This window comes from Phocoena sinus, chromosome 3 (assembly GCF_008692025.1).
Source record: "Phocoena sinus isolate mPhoSin1 chromosome 3, mPhoSin1.pri, whole genome shotgun sequence".
NCBI classification, from domain to species: domain Eukaryota; kingdom Metazoa; phylum Chordata; class Mammalia; order Artiodactyla; family Phocoenidae; genus Phocoena; species Phocoena sinus.
Genome location: NC_045765.1, coordinates 138,113,389 through 138,134,320, shown reverse-complemented (window position 1 = coordinate 138,134,320; position 20,932 = coordinate 138,113,389). Strand labels below are relative to the sequence as shown.

Here is a 20,932-nt window from a genome sequence, read left to right as displayed (position 1 = left end):
TGTAAATGCTTACTGTTTTGCAGAAGTCAATTTCTCCATCCTAACTAAATGAGTTTACCTCTGGAATTCTGCAGAATTTCTTGTGATTGGTTCCATAGAACTAAAACTGAAACTCATTCTTCACTTCAACAGTTAGTTGGCTATATCCCAAAGTATTCTTATACAAAATAAGAGAATAGAAATAATTAGCAATTGCTTTGAGCATATTAATTTCCTTATGTCCTTTATTTACCAAACAGGTTACCATACAAAATATGAAAAATATTCAATAATTGTATTGTCTACTCAGGCTGCTATAACAAAATACTATAGGCTGAGTGGCTTAAACAAGAGAAATTTATTTTCTCTTAGTTCTGGAAGCTGGGAAGTCCAAAATTAAGGTGCCAGCAGGCTTGATACCTCACGAGGGCTCTCTCCTTGGGTTTCAGACAACCACCATCTCACTGTGTGCTCACAAGGCCTATCCTCAGTGTGAACATGTGGAGAGAAAACAAGAGCACTCTCTCTCTTCCTCTTCTTATAAGGCCACAATCCTATTAGATTAGGGCCCCACCTTTATGACTTCATTCCTTAATTATCCTTAATTAACCTTAATTATCTCCTAAAGATTCTATCTCCAAATACAGTCACACTGGAGTTTACAGCGTCAACATAAGAATTTTGGAGGTGACACAGTTCAATTCCTAGCAACAGGCAGACTACCAAGAAATGCAGCAAAAAATATTTGTGGCATGATAATTAAATATTATAAACATCTTAAATTGAGAACACCTATATTTAAAAGTCATGCATCAGATTTAGTAATGCGTCAGATTTTAAGTACAGCCATACTGATGGCAAAGAGATGAGTGTTGAACAGTGGCATAATTTGTTTTTTGTGTAATAGGGACAAATAATTTCTACAAATGCACATATCATTGCACTAATTTTAGATTGGTTTAGAGAAAACTTGGCTGGTGTGGGTGTGGAGAGGAGTGAAGAAGCCTTAATTCATTTGACCATGGTTAATACTGGGGGTATAATAAAAATTCTCTGAGTGCAATGGAGCTCAAGTAGGTACTCCATGAGTGGAGTACAGAAACTTTAGTATTTGAGCTATTACCACTATTATATGCTTTGTATATTGTTTGTTTGTTTGTTTTAACACTGTCTACTCTTCATTAGTTTAGATATGAATCAAAGCAGTGAAGGATGTATGAAAAAGATTAGCAATGTGAATATTGACAAACTTATAAATGACTTCTCACAGATAGAAAAGGTATGTAATGATATCAAACAGCTGTAGAATATAAGGAAAAGTGGAACAGATTTTGCCAATGGAGGGAGTTGGGAAGAAAAAAATGTACAAAAAAATAAGCAAGGTAAAAATAATGGAAATGCATTTTGCTAAGCCCCTCTCTCTCATTTTTAAAATCTGTATTTAAAACATGTGGTTTTGGCTCGTTTATACTAATACATCAACATGTTTGGGGGGCAAGGGAATGAATAATTGATACACTTTTGCTAAACTTAAAGGGGAAATACATGTGTAAGTACCCAGGATGTCCATAAATTCAAGAATGGTTTAGTAAGAATTGAAGTAGACTCAATCCTCAATCTCTTGCCATTATGACTAACTTTTAATTTTTTAGTCTTTCCTATTTTATTTGTTCCCTTTTGCTTCTCTTTTGCCTAAAAGCAGACTTGTTTAAACTCCCCCTCCCCAACTCTGGACAAATTACATGGTAGACCATACCCACAAGTATATATTAGGCTTTTTCTCTCCTCCTCTGTCTGGGAGAGGAGTAGGAATAGCTGTTGAGAAATGTAGATGGATAAATTAAAGACTTGGGAGGTGGATTTGTGAAACAGGAATAGGAGCGGGAATAATACCTACTTCTATTTTCTCTCCTTTTCTTATCATCCTTCTCTATTCCTTCTTTTCCTCTGTACGATTTAGTATTGCCATAATGAAAGAATTTTCGTGACAATGGGTATTTTGAGACATGAGCTTTTTTTTCAACGATGAACCTGGGTTTTCTTAACCAAGCGGTTCTGACCAAAGTAAGAGAGAAAGAGAAGGAAATAAGCACTTTGGTGGGAGAAGAATTTGTACAAAGTATTTGAAGATTAATTTGGAATTAGCTCTTATATTCTTAGACATTTTAAATAAGAAATATTGTCCATTTTTTGATGTTATAATGATATTGTGATTGTATTTTTGAGTCATCTCTTAGAGATGCATATAAATGATAATATTTATGGATGGAACAATATAATGGCAAGGAGTTGCTTTGAGATAAATTCAAAAGTGTTGAGACTAGGGATTGGGTAAAGGTACAGATGATACAGGACAGGTCATGAATTGATTTTTGAAGGTGCTTGAAGGATACATGGCAGCTGTTTCACTATTCACAAACATATCAAAGAGATATGTTGAAGAATATTTATTCATTGTCTATAATAGCAAAAAGTGGGAACAGCACAAATCTTCCTCAGTAGGGAACTATTTAAATAAATTATATTCATGAATGAAACAATGCAGCTGTTAAAAAGAATGAGGCAGACCTTTATGTGCTTATGTGACATCATCTCCAAGAAAATAGTACTAAGTGGAATGGAACATCCAAGGTACAGAACAGAGTAAATACGACCCTTTCCTGTAGTTTTATAGTCACAAAATATTTTGGAAATATTTATAAGGAATCGTTAATCGAAGGACTGGAGGTTGAATAGTTGGAAAGAAGGAGGTTCAAATTAGATCATATTTTTACTTTTTATAACTTTTCATAAGTATTCATCTGTTTTAACTTTTTATCATCTTACTCTTTAAATTAAAGATAAATTAGAAAGTTGGCTTATTTAAGAATATATACCAGGCTTAATTATTAGACTCTCAGGTATTAAATGGTTTGTATTTTCATTAGTCTTCGTATCTTTAGGTAAAAAATCAAAAGAGCAGCATTGATTTAGTGGTAATATGTATTCTGTTTCTTCTGTAGAGGATGATCGAAAACAGTGGAAAGAACAATATACTGGATATGCAGTTGGAAAAAGCTAACTGTTTATTGAAAGTAATGCAAACAAAGGAGGTCGCAATTAAAGAAGGTTAGTTCTCTGCTGCCTACAGAAATAGTAATTCTAATGAGTGTGCTTTTTGCTGTAACAGTGATTTTACATTTGTAAAATATTTTAAATTCACACAGAACTTTCCAGACTATCATTTCATTTTATCCTTAATATAAACCTGAAAGACAGATAGGACTGGTATTACTATTCCACCTTGGTAATGAAGAAACAAAAGAAGGTAATCTGGGGCTTCCCTGGTGGCGCAGTGGTTGAGAGTCTGCCTGCCGATGCAGGGGATGTAGGTTTGTGCCCCGGTCCGGGAGGATCCCACATGCTGCGGAGCAGCTGGGCCCATGAGCCATGGCTGCTGAGCCTGCGCGTCCAGAGCCTGTGCTCCGCAATGGGAGAGGCCACAACAGTGAGAAGCCCGCGTACCGCAAAAAAAAAAGAAGGTAATCTGTCTGAGTCCAGTCAGCTAAGAAATGGCTAATCCAGGGACTTCCCTGGATTTGGCGGTACAGTGGTTAAGACTTCGCCTTCCAACGCAGGGGGTGCAGGTTCAATCCCTGGTCAGGGAGCTAAGATTCCCACATGCCTCGCAGCCAAAAAACCAAAAACATAAAACAGAAGCAATATTGTAACAAATTCAATAGACTTTTTAAAAAATGGTCTACATCAAAAAATCTTAAAAAGAAATGGCAAATCCAAGGCTCAGTCCAGGTTTTCAAACACATGGAAAAAGTACAGTTGAATTCTTGCCTCACAATTACACCAGAAGAAATGTGAGATGGGTCAAAAATTTTAGTGTTAAAAATGGGCTGTCCTACTCTTGCACTGCTGGTGGGAATGTGAATTGGTTCAGCCACTGTGGAGAACAGTATGGAGGTTCCTTAAAAAACTACAAATAGAATTACCATATGACCCAGCAATCCCACTACTTGGCATATACCCTGAGAAAACCAAAATTCAAAGAGAGTCATGTACCAAAATGTTCATTGCAGCTCTATTTACAATAGCCAGGACATGGAAACAACCTAAGCGCCCATCATCGGATGAATGGATAAAGAAGATGTGGCACATATACACAATGGAATATTACTCAGCCTTAAAAAGAAATGAAATTGAGCTATTTGTAATGAGATGGATAGACCTAGAATCTGTCATACAGAGTGAAGTAAGTCAGAAAGAAAAAGACAAATACCGTATGCTAACACATATATATGGAATTTAAGGGAAAAAAATGTCATGAAGAACCTAGGGGTAAGATAGGAATAAAGACGCAGACCTACTGGAGAACGGACTTAAGGATATGGGGAGGGGGAAGGGTGAGTTTTGACAGGGCGAGAGAGAGTCATGGACATATACACACTAACAAACATAGTAAGGTAGATAGCTGGGGGGAAGCAGCCGCAAGGCACAGGGATATTAGCTCGGTGCTTTGTGACAGCCTGGAAGGGTGGGATGGGGAGAGTGGGAGGGAGGGAGACGCAAGAGGGAAGACATATGGGAACATATGTATATGTATAGCTGATTCACTTTGTTGTAAAGCAGAAACTAACACACCATTGTAAAGCAATTATACCCCAATAAAGATGTTTAAAAAAAAAAAAAAAAAAAAAAATGGGCTGTCCTAGTCTGAAGCTCTCCCCTCACTTCTTGGACGTCCACGCCATGCGCTCAACTGAGCTCCCAGCAGCTGCCATCCGCACTGCCTCTCCTTGCTCTATACGTTCTCTGTGCACCCATCAGCCCTCAGGGAGCCTGGGAGCCTGGGCACCCAGCCTGGCACGGTGCTACTCATTGAGAAAGCGGCATTTCTCTGCGGCACAAAGGTCTGAGACTGCACTCAGATGAACCAGCTGCAGTGGAAACTTTGCCCCAGGCCTGGTAGTGCTGGGCTTACCATGCAACCCGTTCCAGGCATCAGGAGAACACCAACTACCAAGAGAGCCTGAATTCCCTCAAGCTCATCAGAGATGGTCACGCTTTTCCAGAAATGTGTGATGAATGGCACGCAGATGCACCTGCTTTGCATCTTCCTGTGGAAGGCCTTGCCCTAGCCCGCTGACAACCGCTGTTTTCAACAGATTCCAAGCTCATCACCTGGGCTCTGTGTGCTGCAACGCTGTTGCCTGGAAGTTAGAGAAGTTCCCCCAAAGGTGTGTCTGTGCCCAGCATGGAAGCCCTGCTGTCCCAGGAGCCCAGCTGTGCCTAGGGCTCCCCTCCTACCTCTGCTGCTTGCCAGTCACAGTGCTGCCCTCTGTGGGGGTCTCGTCCATAAGGTATTTCCTCTACACCTGCGTGCAGAAGCCACCTGATAACCAGGAAGATCCCCCTAGACGGATGCTAGTCCTGTCCATCCCAGTCTTCCCTTTGCCAGACCGAGGGTCCTTACTAATAAAGAGCTGGGCATCAGAAAAAGAAAAAAGAAGAAGAAGCTGTATACATATAATTCCTCACTACGTCAACTGAGAGGGCATAAAATCAGTAGGAACAAACGAACCTAGCACCAAGATCTTGGTTTCTAATACCGTCTTATAATAAAAGGAACCAGGGCTCCTTGAAGAAATGGTTGATTCTAAGACTGGGGCAAGAAATATATAAGATGAGTCTAAAGCATCTTGTAGTACCAGAAAATAAGAAAGTGCTCAAAAAGAAAAAAAAAAACTCCACAATGATAGGGGTATTTAAAGGGATAAAGGACCCAGGTGAAAAAGTTCTCAATGACCAAAGCTGGAATGATTTGAACAACAAAATAGATAAAGTAGTATTGGATTATAACTCAAAGTATATAATAAATATCCACAAGTACATACTGATAAAAATAAATGATTAAATAAATAAATGGGGATGAAGAGATAAATCTCTGCAGAATTCCAAATAACTTATGTAAGTGACTTGGCCTCAAGGAAGTATATCATAACACCCCACTCATCAGGTGTGGGCTGTGTATAGTGACTTTCTTCACTATAGGGAAACATACAGAATGGAAAAGGAGGTGGTGGAGAATAACTATATAGTGGAAAAATCTGACATACACGACCTAAGGCAAGTAATCAAGGTCAACTTGGTGTAATGTTGATAGTATATACCTTTGCTATGATGTGATGAAGATGGCACTCTACCTCTATGTTCTTCCCCCCCATAACCTCATCTAATCATGAGATAAGCATCAGACAGATTCACATAGAGGGACATGCTACAAAATACCTGGCCAGTACTCTGCAAAACTGTTAAGGTCATCAAAAACAAGAAAACTCTGAGAATCTATCACAGCAAAGAGAACCCAAGGAAGACATGACATCTAAATGTAATGTGGGGCTTCCCTGGTGGCGCAGTGGTTGAGAGTCCGCCTGCCGATGCCGGGGACACAGGTTCGTGCCCCGGTCCGGAGGATCCCACATGCCGCGGAGCGGCTGGGCCTGTGAGCCATGGCCGCTGAGCCTGCGCGTCCGGAGCCTGTGCTCCGCAACGGGAGAGGCCACAACAGTAAGCGGCCCGCGTACGGCAAAATAAATAAATAAATAAATAAATAAATAAATAAATAAATGTAATGTGGTATTGTGGATGGAATCGTAGAACAGAAAAAGGACATTAGGTAAAAAGAAAATCAGAATAAAGCATAGATTTTAGTTAATAATAGTGTATCAACATTGGTTCATTAATTATAGCAAATATACTGTACTAAAGTAAGATGTTAATAATAGGGGAAACCAAGTATAGAATATTTGGCAACTCTCTGTAATATCTTCCCAATTTTTCTGTACATTTAAAACTGTTCTAAAAAATAAAGTTAATTAAAGGTCAAAAAATGAAGCCACACACACACAAAAAAAAAACTAGAAGAGAATATAGGGGGTTTTGTTTTTAAGAACTGAGAAAGCCTTTCCAAGAGTGACATCTACCAGTGGATATCTGGTTAAATAAATTATGGTATGTTTATTTAACGAAATACTATGTAACTGATAAAAAAATGAAGTACCTTTATATGATATAAAAATCTCCCACATATAGTAAATGAAAACAACAATGTACACAACAGTATATTATCATTTTTATAAAAATATATATTAATGCACACACAAACACCCTCTCCCCTGTATATTTGTATATCTCTGGAAAGATAAACAACGTCCCGGTAACTGCTTGCTTTGAGGGGAAGGAAACTGGTTAGTTTGGGGGCAGAGATTGGCGAGATAGTCACTTTTCACTAAACTTGTGTTTCATGTGTATGTATTACTTGAAAAACATAATCAAATACTTCTTTAAAATCCAGTTATACTTATTCTAAATCTAATGGCCTTTTTGCTGAATAATACGCAGTAGAAGTGAAAGAACAAGTGAGAATGATATCTTAGAAAGCAAAATGTGTACGAATTCACTTAGAGAGGAAGAACAAACTACATATAATGATTGGACTTGTTCAACAATAAAGAATGATATTTTATTTTCTTCACTTGATACCAGAAAAACAATGTCTTTGCCAGCTCAGGATGGTATAATATTGATATTGAGGATCATATACTATTAAAAAAAAAAACCTTTTCATACATAATTGTATTTAATATTTACAATTGCTTTATGAAATAGATATTAATGCCCAAATTGCTTGTTAATGATAGAGCCTAAATGTGACCTCAGAATAATCACTGATTTACTAAATTATACAGTATGAGCAGTAGCTTAATATTCAGAGCTCTAGTTTTTAAGAATTGGATAGGATAGTATACTTCAAATTACACTGTAAAGTCCAACAGAAATGATAATGCCGGTAAAGATTTGCAAAGAGAATTAAAAGCTATTATTCTAAAATAATGAATGATAGTCTATTGATACCTTTTGAAGAATTCCTTATTGAGCCAGTTTCCTTTGTTTTTTTTTAAAAAAAAAAAAAAGGTGTGTTGAGAGAGCCACCTTGTGTTCTAAATTTGAAAATACACATTTTGGGAACATTCAGTATACTTTCAGTTTCAGGGCTCTGTTTTCAATTTGCTGATTACTGAGGTACCATATTTCATAAATGCTGGATTCATGCTTTTAAAGGCACAAAGACAAGTGATGGCAGGATCTATGCCTCCATTTTTAATTGTAGCAGCTGATACAGTACCATACATGAAGTAGGTAATGTCAGTTGTCACTTAACCATCATTCTATTACTGAGAAAAAAAATGGATGATGGTGGGAACTTTGTCTGAGCTGGTGGTGGGGAAGGTAGAGGGGGAATGGGGAGGAGTAGAACCTTATACTTGCATAAAGATTTTAACTTCTACAAAATACTTTCATTTCTATTAGTGTAGTTGAAAAAAGTACATGGAGACTGAGTGCAAGACCTCTAACTGAAAGGTGAAGTTTTGAATTCTCCCCTCACAGTACTGGTTCTTTCAGTTAGTTAATAAATACAAAAACTATTGAACACCTATGAAATAGTTACCACTTTAGAAGCAAGGAATATCAAAATAAATATCTTTACCTGAAAGAGTTCACTATCTAGTGGGAGAAACCACAAATAACTAAAATGTAATGTGAACAATGGAGAAAAGCAATATATACAAATTGCTATGGGACACAGAGGAGAGAAATAGTAACAACAACAATAACAATGTTGAATATTTGTGAGTGAATTTAGAAAGTATATTTTTTCATTTGTTTGTCAGAACAGTCTAATGTATGAGAATAGTAGCTTACCCAGAGTGTCATAGCTACAAAGTAAAGAAAACTCTAATCTGGTTCCTCTGATTCCAAATTTCATGGTTTCATCAGCATATCCTACAATTCCTGAGGAAGTACTGAATTAAGAACACAGGATTTGAAATGCGAAAAACCTGTGTTCAAAACTAGACCTCCCATATACTGTGGAATCTTTGTTAAGTAACCAGACCTCTATGGGTGACTTCCTCCCTTTGCAAAATCACAATAATTATACCAACTTCTCAGTATCAGATGGAATACTGATTATGATGTTTGTAATGTACTTAGTGTAATGCCTGGCAGGGTAAACATTCAATAATAGTACTTTATTATACCTAGACAATTTTTATTGTTAGACACAAATGTGGTATTTAATATTTAACCATCAAAACAGGTACCCAACTAAAATGGAAACTAGTCAGTGTGTCACACTAATGCATAGTGCCTGAATATCGGCCGTGGGCCTCTAAAACAAAAAGAAAGAGCATAAGGTTCAATATTTATTAGCTGTTAAGCCAAGCACATAAGAATGAAATTGCCCTAATCTTTCTTTTTAAAAATATTGTTATTCTTTATGAAGTTTTCATCATTATATATTTAGCTAGTATAATTACAAACTTAAACTAGTACAACCTAGGTTTCTCAAATTTATAGTAAAAATGTGATAGCAATAACTATCACAGAGTCTGTCTCTGGCTCTGTTCTTGCCCCCTTTCCAGGGCCTCCCACCTACTCAAATTACTCTGAAGAAGTGGTCTTGCGCTGGTCTTCTTGGTGGTAGTAAAGTAGTTAGAATCATTGACTTTGGTGCTGGACTGCTGGAGTTGATGTTATAGCTCTCCCATCTACTATTTATAACTTTGGATAATTTGCAAAACTTCTGCATATCAATTTCCTCATATGTAAAATGAGGCAAATACTAGGACCAATGTCATAGGGTTAAGAGGGTTAAATGATTTAATATTTGCAAAGCACTTTGAATATCAATACAATATTATTTTCACACCACAGTTTCTCCACTTATTCCTTTCTTACTATGATATTGCCTGTCAATCAATCAATCACTTAACAAATATTTATGGAAAGACTATTATGGACCACAACTGTTCTAAGTACTAAGGAGAAATAGTAAAAAAGAAAATAGTTCCTGCTATCCTGGAACTTACAGCCAAGTGAACTGATTAAAGTTACAGAAGTTTCCACCACTGTTGCTTACCGTCAGCTGTTGCTGGTGATAACCAAGGGTATACTGAAAGCTTATATGCACATGTCAGGGCACTAATGCTTGCAAAGGAGGTTCCATCTCCCATTATGCAAGAAGACATTGGCACCAAAGTTGCTGATGCCTTGTAACTCAGCACATTGAGTTTTTACTTTTATTGCTACTCCCTTGCTCTAGGACTCAGGCAAAGAGGACAGGTTAAAGAACAGTGAGGAAGAAAAGCATTATTTTCTCCCAAATGACACCTTCTCATCAGCTCTATTTTCGAACAGAACTTAATGTTCCTTGACTCTCTTTCCTTAGAATGTTCTTTTATGGAAAATTCACTTGGATACACACCTCATAGTTCTCCAGACATGTCCAAATGTGCCTTACTTCTAGGGCAGATGTTGCTAAGTCACATGGTGGGGAATCCCTACATACTGGGTTTATCGTGCCTTAGAAAACTCATTACTAAATCCTGGAGTGCATTTGACTTAAAGAGTGCTTAAAGAGTGATGAAAAGGTATTTATTTTATAATTTATTTTGAGATATCTGGTTGCTTTATTAGGTCTCATAATTGTCAATTAAATATTATTTTAAGTGTCTCAACTTTGAGATAATAATTCCAAAATGAAAGCAAATAAATTTATCTTTTATGTTTTAGAATGTGCTACTCTTCATAATATGATAAAAGGGCTACAACAGACCATTGAATATCAACATAATTTGAAAGGTAAGTTAGAAAAAAAAAGTAAAATCTAAAAAAATAAGATATATTTAAGCACCTTTAAGAATAGAGAGTTTTCATAAACAAAATGAAAAGGCAACCCTCAGAATGGGAGGAAATATTTGCAAATGAAGCAACTGACAAAGGATTAATCTCCAAAATTTACAAGCAGCTCGTGCAGCTCAATATCAAAAAAATAAACAACCCAATCCAAAAATGGGCAGAAGACCTAAAAAGACATTTCTCCAAAGTAGATATACAGATTGCCAACAAACACATGAAAGAATGCTCAACATCACTAATCATTAGAGAAATGCAAATCAAAACTACGAGGTATCACCTCACACATGATCAGAGTGGCCATCATCAAAAAATCTACAAACAATAAATGCTGGAGAGGGTGTGGAGAAAAGGGAACACTCTTGCACTGTTGGTGGGAATGTAAATTGATACAGCCACTTTGGAGAACAGTATGGAGGTTCCTTAAAAAACTAAAAACAGAACTACCATACGACCCAGCAATCCCACTACTGGGCATATACCCTGAGAAAACCATAAATCAAAAAGAGTCATGGGGGGGGGGGGGCTTCCCTGATGGCGCAGTGGTTGGGAGTCCGCCTGCCGATGCAGGGGACACGGGTTCGTGCCCCAGTCCAGGAAGATCCCACATGCCGTGGAGCGGCTAGGCCCGTGAGCCATGGCCGCTGAGCCTGAGCATCCGGAACCTGTGCTCCGCAACGGGAGAGGCCACAGTAGTGAGAGGCCCGCGTACCGCAAAAAAATAAAAAATAAAAATAACATTATTATCTACATGGAAAATCTAAAATATTCAACAAAAAAAAACTTCTAGAACTAAGTGATTACAGCAAGGTTGAGCTATACAAGATTAATATACAAAGGTCAATTGTTTTCCTATATACTAGCAATGAACAAGTGGAATTTGAAATTTAAAACACAGTATTTGGGGCTTCCCTGGTGGTGCAGTGGTTAAGAATCCGCCTGCCGGTGCAGAGGACATGGGTTCAAGCCCAGGTCTGGAAAGATCCCACATACCACGGAGCAACTAAGCCTATGCACTGCAACTACTGAGCCTGTGCTCTAGAGGCTCTGAGCCACAACTACTGAAACCTGCGCACCTAGAGTCCATGCTCTGCAACAAGAGAAGCCACCGCAATGAGAAGCCCGCACACCAAAATGAAGAGCAGCCCCCGCTCGCCGCAACTAGAGAAAGCCCATGCACAGCAACGAAGACCCAACACAGCCAAAAATAAATAAATAAATAATTTTTTAAATTAAAAATAAAAAATAAAACACAATACTATTTACATTAGGACCTCCCAAAATGAAATAGTTAGGTATAAATCTAACAAAATATGTATAAGATATATATAAGAAAAACTACAAAACTTTGATACAGTAAGTCAAAGAAGAACTAAATAAATAAAGAGATAGTCCATGTTCATGGAAAGGAAGATTCAATATTGTCGAGATGTCAGTTCTTTCCAACTTGTTCTATAGATTCAAAGTGATCCCAATTAATATCCCAGCAAGTTACTTTGTGAATATGACAGAGTATGGATAATACAGAACTTGGAATTATTGTTATCCAGGTCTAATGTCTCATTCAGTCCTGTCACTGATCCCAGTTGGGCACTGAACTCAAGTCCTGACCTCTATCTCATACTGATTCCCAGTTCCAGTCCTGGCTCCAATCCTACTTCTGGCCTAATTTTAGCTCTGAACACCTTTAATGTCTGGCTCAGGTAGAGATCCTGACTCTATTTTGAACTCTCACCATGCACTATACCAGGATTGGCTCTTTCCTGATCTAAGTATATCTGATTTTCCTAAAAACACCTAGAGGTTAACAAGAGTGAATACAGAAAACTGTGAAGCACCACTCCTTCTCCATCATCCTTCATCAAGAGAAACATTTTGGTTATATACAAAAAATGTCAATTATGATAGGTGTGAAGCAGTAGGACAAGTTAAAGATGCAAAACTACATTTTAATTAATTTCATTTCTTCTTATTTAAGTTTTACATGGAAAGGCATTATATAAATACAACTGTGGTTCTTAATAATGTTGCTGAAAGCTAAAACCTCCCTTTCTTTCTAGCTTAGGATATCACTCATCTTCTCTTTTGACAGTAGTTTTGTTTCCCTCACCCATTCTGCAATACAAACTATACTAATCCTCACATACAGATCAATCCAACCATACACTGTTTTACTTACATTGCTACAGCTACTGAAGGCTATTGGTGAAAAATCATACACTGCAGACTTCTTTTAATTTTTGAGACCCAGTATCACTTATACCCTTAATTTATCTTGGCTTTTTAAATTTTCATCCTTTAAACACCCAACTTTAAATGTTTCTTTCTCTTTCAACCTACTTTACTTTCTATATCACAGAAAAAAATGAAAGCTGTCAGGTATAAACTACCTCATTGCCTGTCATCTACCACCCCTTCTTCCCACTGCACTTTCTCCAATGTATTCACACACAGGCATATCCTTCCTTCCTTCCTCATTAGCTTAGAAAAAAGAAAATCCTTCTTTTCCAAAGTTTATTTCTCTGCATGGGTTTAACTTTCATCTCTCTTCACCTCTCTCTTCTGGGATGTTGCATCTTCAGTTGTCTCTTCTTTTCTCTCTTTCATTTCCCTCTTTCTATTGGCCATTCTTCTCAGCACTTAAACAACTCAGATCTCTCCCACCTTTTCAACAAACAAGACAAAGTTTTCTTGACTTTGGGTTTATTCCCTCCAATTACCCTCACTCTTTCCTTTTATAATCGAATCTCAAGGGAATAGTCTGCACTCACTCTCTCCATTTCCTTACCTTCACCTAGTCTTCAACTTAGAACAATTGAACATCTCCCAGAGTTTTCAGATTCAAAGTTCTTTCATTTTATCTTTTTACTGCATTTATTGCCATTGATTATAACCCCCTTAAACTCTCTTTTCTTAGTAACACGCTCACCTGCGTCTCTGGACACTTCTTCTTAGTCTTCTCTATAGGATAGTCTTCCTTTGGCCACCTCTAAATGTTTCTCAGCCTACAAGAAATATTCTCCTGGATACCTCACGCATTTCAAATTTGGCGTGGTAAAGATCTAGATTCATCACTTCACTCCTAAAAATCTTCCCCTTTTAATTTTTCCCAAACCAATGAACAGTTTTCAACCACTCAAATCAGAAAACTAGAAGGCAAACGTTCCCTTTTCTCTTTTGCCTCTGCTATCCAATCGGTCACTAAGTCTCCTGTTAATTCTATCATCTAAAAGTTATCTTTATTTTCCTTTTGTCTCCTACTGCCAGTGACCTAATTTAGGCTCCTGTTATTTCTTACTTGATCACTTGTTACTGATATCCATTCCTCTGGGGTTAATCCCCACCCCCATTCATCCTCTGCACTGCCGGATAATCTTTTTAACATGTAACTAATCATTTCACTTCACTGTTCAAAATTCTTTGATGATTCTGTAACCTATAAAATAAAATTCAAAGCTATTCATATAGAATATGTCTACCTCCTATTAGGCTACATCTCCAACATTTTCCTTAAAATTTACACTCCAACAATACTGTATTTGAATTGTAATTTTCCCAAATTTGCTATATTCACTCAAGCCCAAAGTCTTCTGTGCAGTTTTCTGTATCTGGAACACATTCCTCCAACTTATCATTTAAGTCTCAGCTCAAGTGTTTCCTCTTCTACAAATCCTTTCCTGACTTCAAGCTGACCTAAGCTTTTCTTCCACAGCTCCCCGCCATATTTCAGACACACTGCCATTACAGAGCAATTATCATAGCATATCATAACTATTTACACATCTGTCTCACCACTAGGCTGTAAGTTCTTTGAGGAGAAATAATTTTTTTGTTTCAACATTCCCAGTGTCATGCACAGAGTCTGGTGTGTAGTTGATGCTGTATGAATGTGTTGAATACATACATGAATGGAAACTTGAAATGTTAAACATATTCCCATATTAATTTAAAAGTTCTATATATTAGGATATTCACTGATGTTTTTTACACAGGTGAAAACGAACAACTAAAAAGAAATGCTGATCTTATGAAAGAAAAGTTAAAAACTCATGAACAGGTGAGTTTGTGTGTCTTCATATTCAATCAGATCCCTGTGGAGCATTGTCTTCCCAAATTAGAAAAAATAAAGTAGTTTTTTTCATTAATAAAGACAGCCAAGGGCTTCCCTGGTGGTGCAGTGGTTGAGAGTCCGCCTGCCAATGCAGGGGACTCGGGTTCTTGCCCCGGTCCGGGAAGATCCCACATGCTGCGGAGCAGCTGGGCCCGTGGGCTATGGCCGCTGATCCTGTGCGTCTGGAGCCTGTGCTTCGCAACGGGAGAGGCCACAACAGTGAAAGGCCCACGTACCGCCAAAAAAAAAAAAAAAAAAAGACAGCCAAAATTTTTAGAGCAAATATATATGGGAGTGCCAGACTTTTTACTGTAGAATATACTCAATTAGCACTTTAAAACTTTTTTATAATAAAGTGAATGTCTTCAATATTTAGAATTTGAGTAATTTATTGCAATTTTATTGTACCATCTAAATGAAGACAGCATTTTATGTGGATCACCAATTAATTTTCTCCCAAGGGCCAACATACCCTCTGCTGTTTTCTTCTCTCCTATAAGAGCAGTGCCATGATGGCAATTACAGAACGTAAAACACAGTACTTAGAACATAAAAGGTCCTCAGTAAATGTAAGTTCCCACCCCTCTGCCCTGTGGGAAGTTTATTATGCTAGTTTTTTCTCATCTCCAGAGAGCCAATATGTCAAACTCTGGCAGACCTAAAATTTCCAAAACTCAACTTGGATCTGTATCCAGCTTAGAATTTCAACTTGAAGGATCATCTCTATTTCAATCTGGTTCTTCACTTGAGGAGCCTTTGAAGAAATACAGGCTAATTCTGTAACCCTTCCAGGGCTTCTGGGTAATACTCAGGAGTAATGAATGGCAACCGACTGTGCTCTTGGAAAATTTAGCTTCTCATCACCAATTCTGAAATAATTTAAATATCTCTGGATTATATCCCATCCTTTATTTTTCCTTTCCTCTGTTTCCTTTATTTTTCCACCATTTTCATATCTTGCCTCTAGAGTTCAACAATAAATGTGAAGTCAGGGTGTAACTGGGACAGAGCGAAAGGAGGAAAATTTTTGCCTCTTTTCTCTTCTAAAATGTCAAGTCATAGAATACTGCTTTATCTAGAATACTATGAATTTTCAGAGGGATGGGAATTACAGAGAAAATGCCATGATCCAAGATTCTGAACTTATTAATCGCTGTCCAAAGCAAACTAAAGATCACCTCAATCCAATGAAAATTCTCTAGTACAAAACCTCCAGGCACATCCAAAACATATGGAGAACCACTCCCTAGAAACAAACTTAGGAGTTACTTAACGGCCATATTTATGGAATATGTTAAGAATTATTAAGTTTTATAAGAACAAAAATATAACCAGAAGCTGTCCGTTGGAATTTAAAGTTCCCAGAAAGCAAATGAAAAGAAGGCAACCAAGAATAACTTGTTGGAACTTTGTCCTCTTAAAAAGAAGAAAGGATTGGACTCCTTGGGGCTGGCACAGGCTAAACTAGGGGAGAAGAACCTAATTAGATACAGCCTGGCCCCAGCCCAGACATTTAGGATAGCCTTATGCCTCAAGGCTGCAGTGAAAATCCTGGGTCTTACCAAATTAATGGAAACATTTCAGGTGGCAAAGTCAATGGGGAAAAGATACATAGATTTGTCTCTTGTGGTTTCCCAGGGCAGCAACTGCTTAATGCAACCATCTGAGTCAGGAGAAGTTTATGAAAGGCACTCTATAGTTCCCCATCTAGAAATCTAGATACAAACATAGGAAAAATAGCAGTTTATGAGATTCACCCCTTTAGTCACCTGCCCAGCTTTAATCAAAGGCAATGGTTGGATATGTTCAGCCATTCCTGCAAGTTGCCTGGCAAAAAAACATAGCCCAAGTAGGACTCCTGACTATATCCCCTTGAATTTTTGATAATCTAGAGGAGCTATTCACTGGGTCGAGGCTAAGAACCTCTGACTTAATTCTTATTTGCACTCTCATTCATTCAAAATATATATATCAAGGGATATACGCTAGGAGTTAGGAATACAACAGTGAGTAAAAACAAAGTCCCTGCTTTTATGGTGTTTAGAGATTTTTCTGGGCCTCTTGCCTTGATCGTTGTCTCTTTCTTACTATCCCACCTCACTTTTATTCTTCCTGCTTTCCTTTTCTCCTGCCTGTGAGTGGTTTCTCTATGTAGAAACATACCTCTGGAAAAATTGTAAATTTTATCTTTGGAGGATTTCTCTCTCAACACCTCTCTCAATGCCACTCTCCGTATTAGCATAATAAATCACTTCTATGCTTCAACAACCTAAGAAACTAACCTCAGGAGGCTGTTGAGCACTTCTCAAACCCCAAATTCATCCTTCTTTAGCCTCCCCATAAAACTAACCCTTACCATAGGTAATGCTTAACCTCCTTCTGGGAATTAGGAATGTTTATATAATTTTCAGAAACAGAAATTCAGCCCACATTCAAAGGGATTCATCCTTCATTAGGGTAAGCTCACAGACCATCAAACAGTTCCTAAAGTTGGCTTTAAAATATAGCTTTGGTGCTTTTTTGACATATTTTAATGCTGTCATGGCATTTATTCATACAATTAAACAAAATATTTTGAGCATCTATGATATGCTCTGAATATAGTGATGAGAATTCAGAGGCAAAGATAAAAAATCATTGTCTCTAGGGCTTCCCTGGTGGCGCAGTGGTTGAGAGTCCGCCTGCCGATGCAGGGGACACGGGTTCGAGCCCTGGTCTGGGAAGATCCCACATGCCGCGGAGCAACTAAGTCCATGTGCCACAACTACTGAGCCTGCGTGTCTGGAGCCTGTGCTCCACAAGAGAGGCCGCGATAGTGAGAGGCCCACGCACCACGATGAAGAGTGGCCCCCGCTTGCCACACTAGAGAAAGCCCTCGCACAGAAATGAAGACCCAACACAGCCATAAATAAATTTAAAAAAAAAAAAATCAGGGGCTTCCCTGGTGGCGCAGTGGTTGAGAGTCTGCCTGCCGGTGCGGGGGACACGGGTTCGTGCCCCGGTCCGGGAGGATCCCACGTGCCGCGTAGCGGCTGGGCCCGTGAGCCATGGCCGTTGAGCCTGCGCGTCCGGAGTCTGTGCTCCGCAATGGGAGAGGCCACGGCAGTGAGAGCCCCGCGTACCGCAAAAAAAAAAAAAAAAAAAAAAAAAAAAATCATTGTCTCTAGATGGTCTCTATCTACTTGGACCAGAAATTGGTCCTTCTCAAAGCTGAGCATTCAAACAATGAACAATATCTTCCCCCTCTAGATATTATTATATACCAAAAATTAATATAAACTGAAAATTTCATCTTTCTAATTAATCAAAAGTTGTCTACACATACTCAAGTTGAAGGATGAATGTATATTTTAATCTTTAGGAATATAAGAATAGTATTGCCAAACTCATGAGTGAAATGAAAATCAAAGAGGAGGGACATAAGACAGAAATAACAAAACTTTATCAAGATATGCAGAAAAAAGGTAAGTTTTAAAATTTACTGAATTCTAAGATACCATAAAACAATTTACACAGATATATAAACTTTTTTCAGTAATTGCCAGTATTCTGAATAAACATTGCCTTGAGACATTTGAATTTAGTTTTTGTTCCTTTATATATATTTATGTGATATAAATTATAACACTTAGAAATTGGACTCATGGAGTTTGCACTTAACATTATTTAATGTGAAATAGTTAATATCATTGTAAAATTAATATAAAATGTATAGTTAACTTTGATATTTATATACTCAGCATATTGAATATAATTTCACTAATGAAATATTCTTCCTTCAGCAAAGTCTCATGAAATTATGTTGAGAGTTAACTGGTTTCATAAAGGTATTAAAAACTTTCTTAATGAGCCTAGATGCACACCATATGCAAAAATTAACTTGGAATGTATGATAAGTCTGAATGTAAACCTACATCTATAAGACAAGTAGAAGAAAGCATAGAAGATAATCTTTGTGACCCTGAGTTAGCCACAATTTCTTAGAAAGAAACAAAAAGTACAAAAAATAAAGGAAAAAAGTTCTAAATTGAACTTCTTCAAAACTATTAACTTCTGTCCTTCAACACTGTTAAGAAAATGAAAAGACAGGCCACATACAGGGAGATAATACTTACAAATGCATAGCTGATAAAGGACTTATGTCCAAAATCTATGAAGAACTCTTATAAGTCAATAAGAAGTCAAACAACCCAGTAAGGAAATGGGCAAAATATTTGGACACTTCCCCAGAGAAATACGGATGAAAAGTAAGCACATGAAAACACACTCAACATAATTGGTTAGTAGGGAAATGCAAATTAAAACCACAATGAGATACCACATCGCACCTTTTAGAACTGCTAAAATCTTCTATAAAACGATCAATACCAAGTGTTGGTGAGGATGTGGAGCTACTGGAGCCCTCATACATTACTAGTGGGACTACAAAATTATAGTCATTTTAGAAAAGAGCTTTGCAGTTTCTTTGGGTTCTCTGAGAAGCAGATGCCTAGACAGAATTAGACATTCAAGAGGTTTGTTAAGGCAAACATTTGTGAGGGTAGATAGGGAGGGAACTGGGGGAGACGGGGTTAGCCGTGGGTTTATGATACAGGTCTAACCTCTGTGAAGAAGAGAAGAAAGGAAGGTGTGTTGGGCAGAAGTCTTAGACTGTGACACACTTATAAGAAAGTTTCAGCAAAGTTGGGCCAAATTTGCCCATCAACCAAGTTCAGCAACTCTCAGGAACAAGTCTGCCTTAGTGTCCCTGCCAAGTTCAGTCACTGGCTAGGAGCAGCTCTTGGGAGTCATGAGCTCAGCATAAACATGGTCATGAAGACAATGAGCCAATTATGTTCCCTGAAGCTGAAGATCTGAAAGATGCATTTTCATGGCCACAACTGTCCCCTCCTTATACTACACATACCTACTTCTCCATAGGAGTTCAGGTAGCAGGTTCTCCATGGTTCTTGTGGATGTTTCTTCCTCAGGAGAAACCTACAAGAGGGATTGTTGAAATGTTCTTCCTCCTAGGGACCTAACCATGTCTTTTCAGCCAGCGGGTTCTAGACCAAAAACGTGGTTCAGACTGGGGGACCGAGCAAAGGATAATAATTTTTAACTGGGGCATGTACCCTCAGCCTCCTGTTCCTCCATTTGGATTCTTTTGTACTAGGTGTTAAGCAGCTTGGCTGCTCATCTATTAACTAACTCTACACCTGTCGAAAATCACGCCCCTTTGGCCGCTCTCTGACCTTCCTGCTCATTATGATAATTGTGGCCTCCTGGGTTTTGGCAGTTAAGCACCATCATCTGGCTTCTACAGCTTGGTGGGGGAGGGGGGACACCATCCGCATAGATATTAATGAGCCCAACTTTATACCCACCTCTTCTGTCAGCCCAAGCTTGCAGATGAGAGCAACCATTGAACTTCTTGGTGGTGCTGGTTTTTCTCTCACCAGCACATTCCTTGTGGTCTTGGTTAATAGTGTGTCTTCTGGGCCCTCCTAAGGAACATGATCTTTTGCTGAGTTATCTTGCCTCACATAACATATCCACTCAAGCATGCCAACTTTCGAGAGCCTTCTTATGCCTTTCTCTACTATCTGCCAGGGCATCTCAGGTATTCCCACTTCACTCAGCTTTGGCCAGGGCTTTCTCTAGAGGTCTAAGGCTACTCTAACAGAGTTTGTCCCATATCCTAGGTCCTTGCTAGGGTATTATGTCCCCTGTCCCTAAAGAGTATGTATCTTCAAGTCAATGATTTCTTGCTTACCTAGTCTTACTTTCAGTCTTCTTCTATCCAGCACCCTCAAAGTCCGTTCTCAAGGGTATTCACATGGCTCTTTCCAATACAACCTAGCTAATTCTTGCGGCTCTCTGGGGTATAATCACTTTCCCCCCTTATCAGCCCCAGCACTCCCCCAACCAGGTTATACTGCGCTTTAACCCTAGTTATTGGCCTAGCAGCCAAAAGAGGAGGGAAGGGCATCTTCTGAGAGGAGCCTCTGCAGCATCTTTCATCAGCTAGCTTAGCGCTAGTTCTTAACAGGAAAAAGTAGGTCTGCAATTTCCGAGCATTTAGGGGAGTTGTCACAGCCAGCATCCTCACAG

General features: G+C 38.3%; 1 protein-coding gene across 1 annotated transcript in view; it reads left to right on the top strand.

The window, feature by feature from the left end:
• Window positions 1-1,171: 1,171 nt before the first annotated feature.
• The window catches only part of CCDC152 (coiled-coil domain containing 152), a 24,836-nt gene continuing 5,075 nt past the window's right edge, over window positions 1,172-20,932 (top strand). The window contains exons 1-5 of the mRNA XM_032628155.1: window positions 1,172-1,258; window positions 2,982-3,087; window positions 10,606-10,674; window positions 14,721-14,785; window positions 18,201-18,303. Coding sequence (XP_032484046.1) covers window positions 1,172-1,258; window positions 2,982-3,087; window positions 10,606-10,674; window positions 14,721-14,785; window positions 18,201-18,303 — 430 coding nt within the window. The remainder of the gene's footprint in view (window positions 1,259-2,981; window positions 3,088-10,605; window positions 10,675-14,720; window positions 14,786-18,200; window positions 18,304-20,932) is intronic.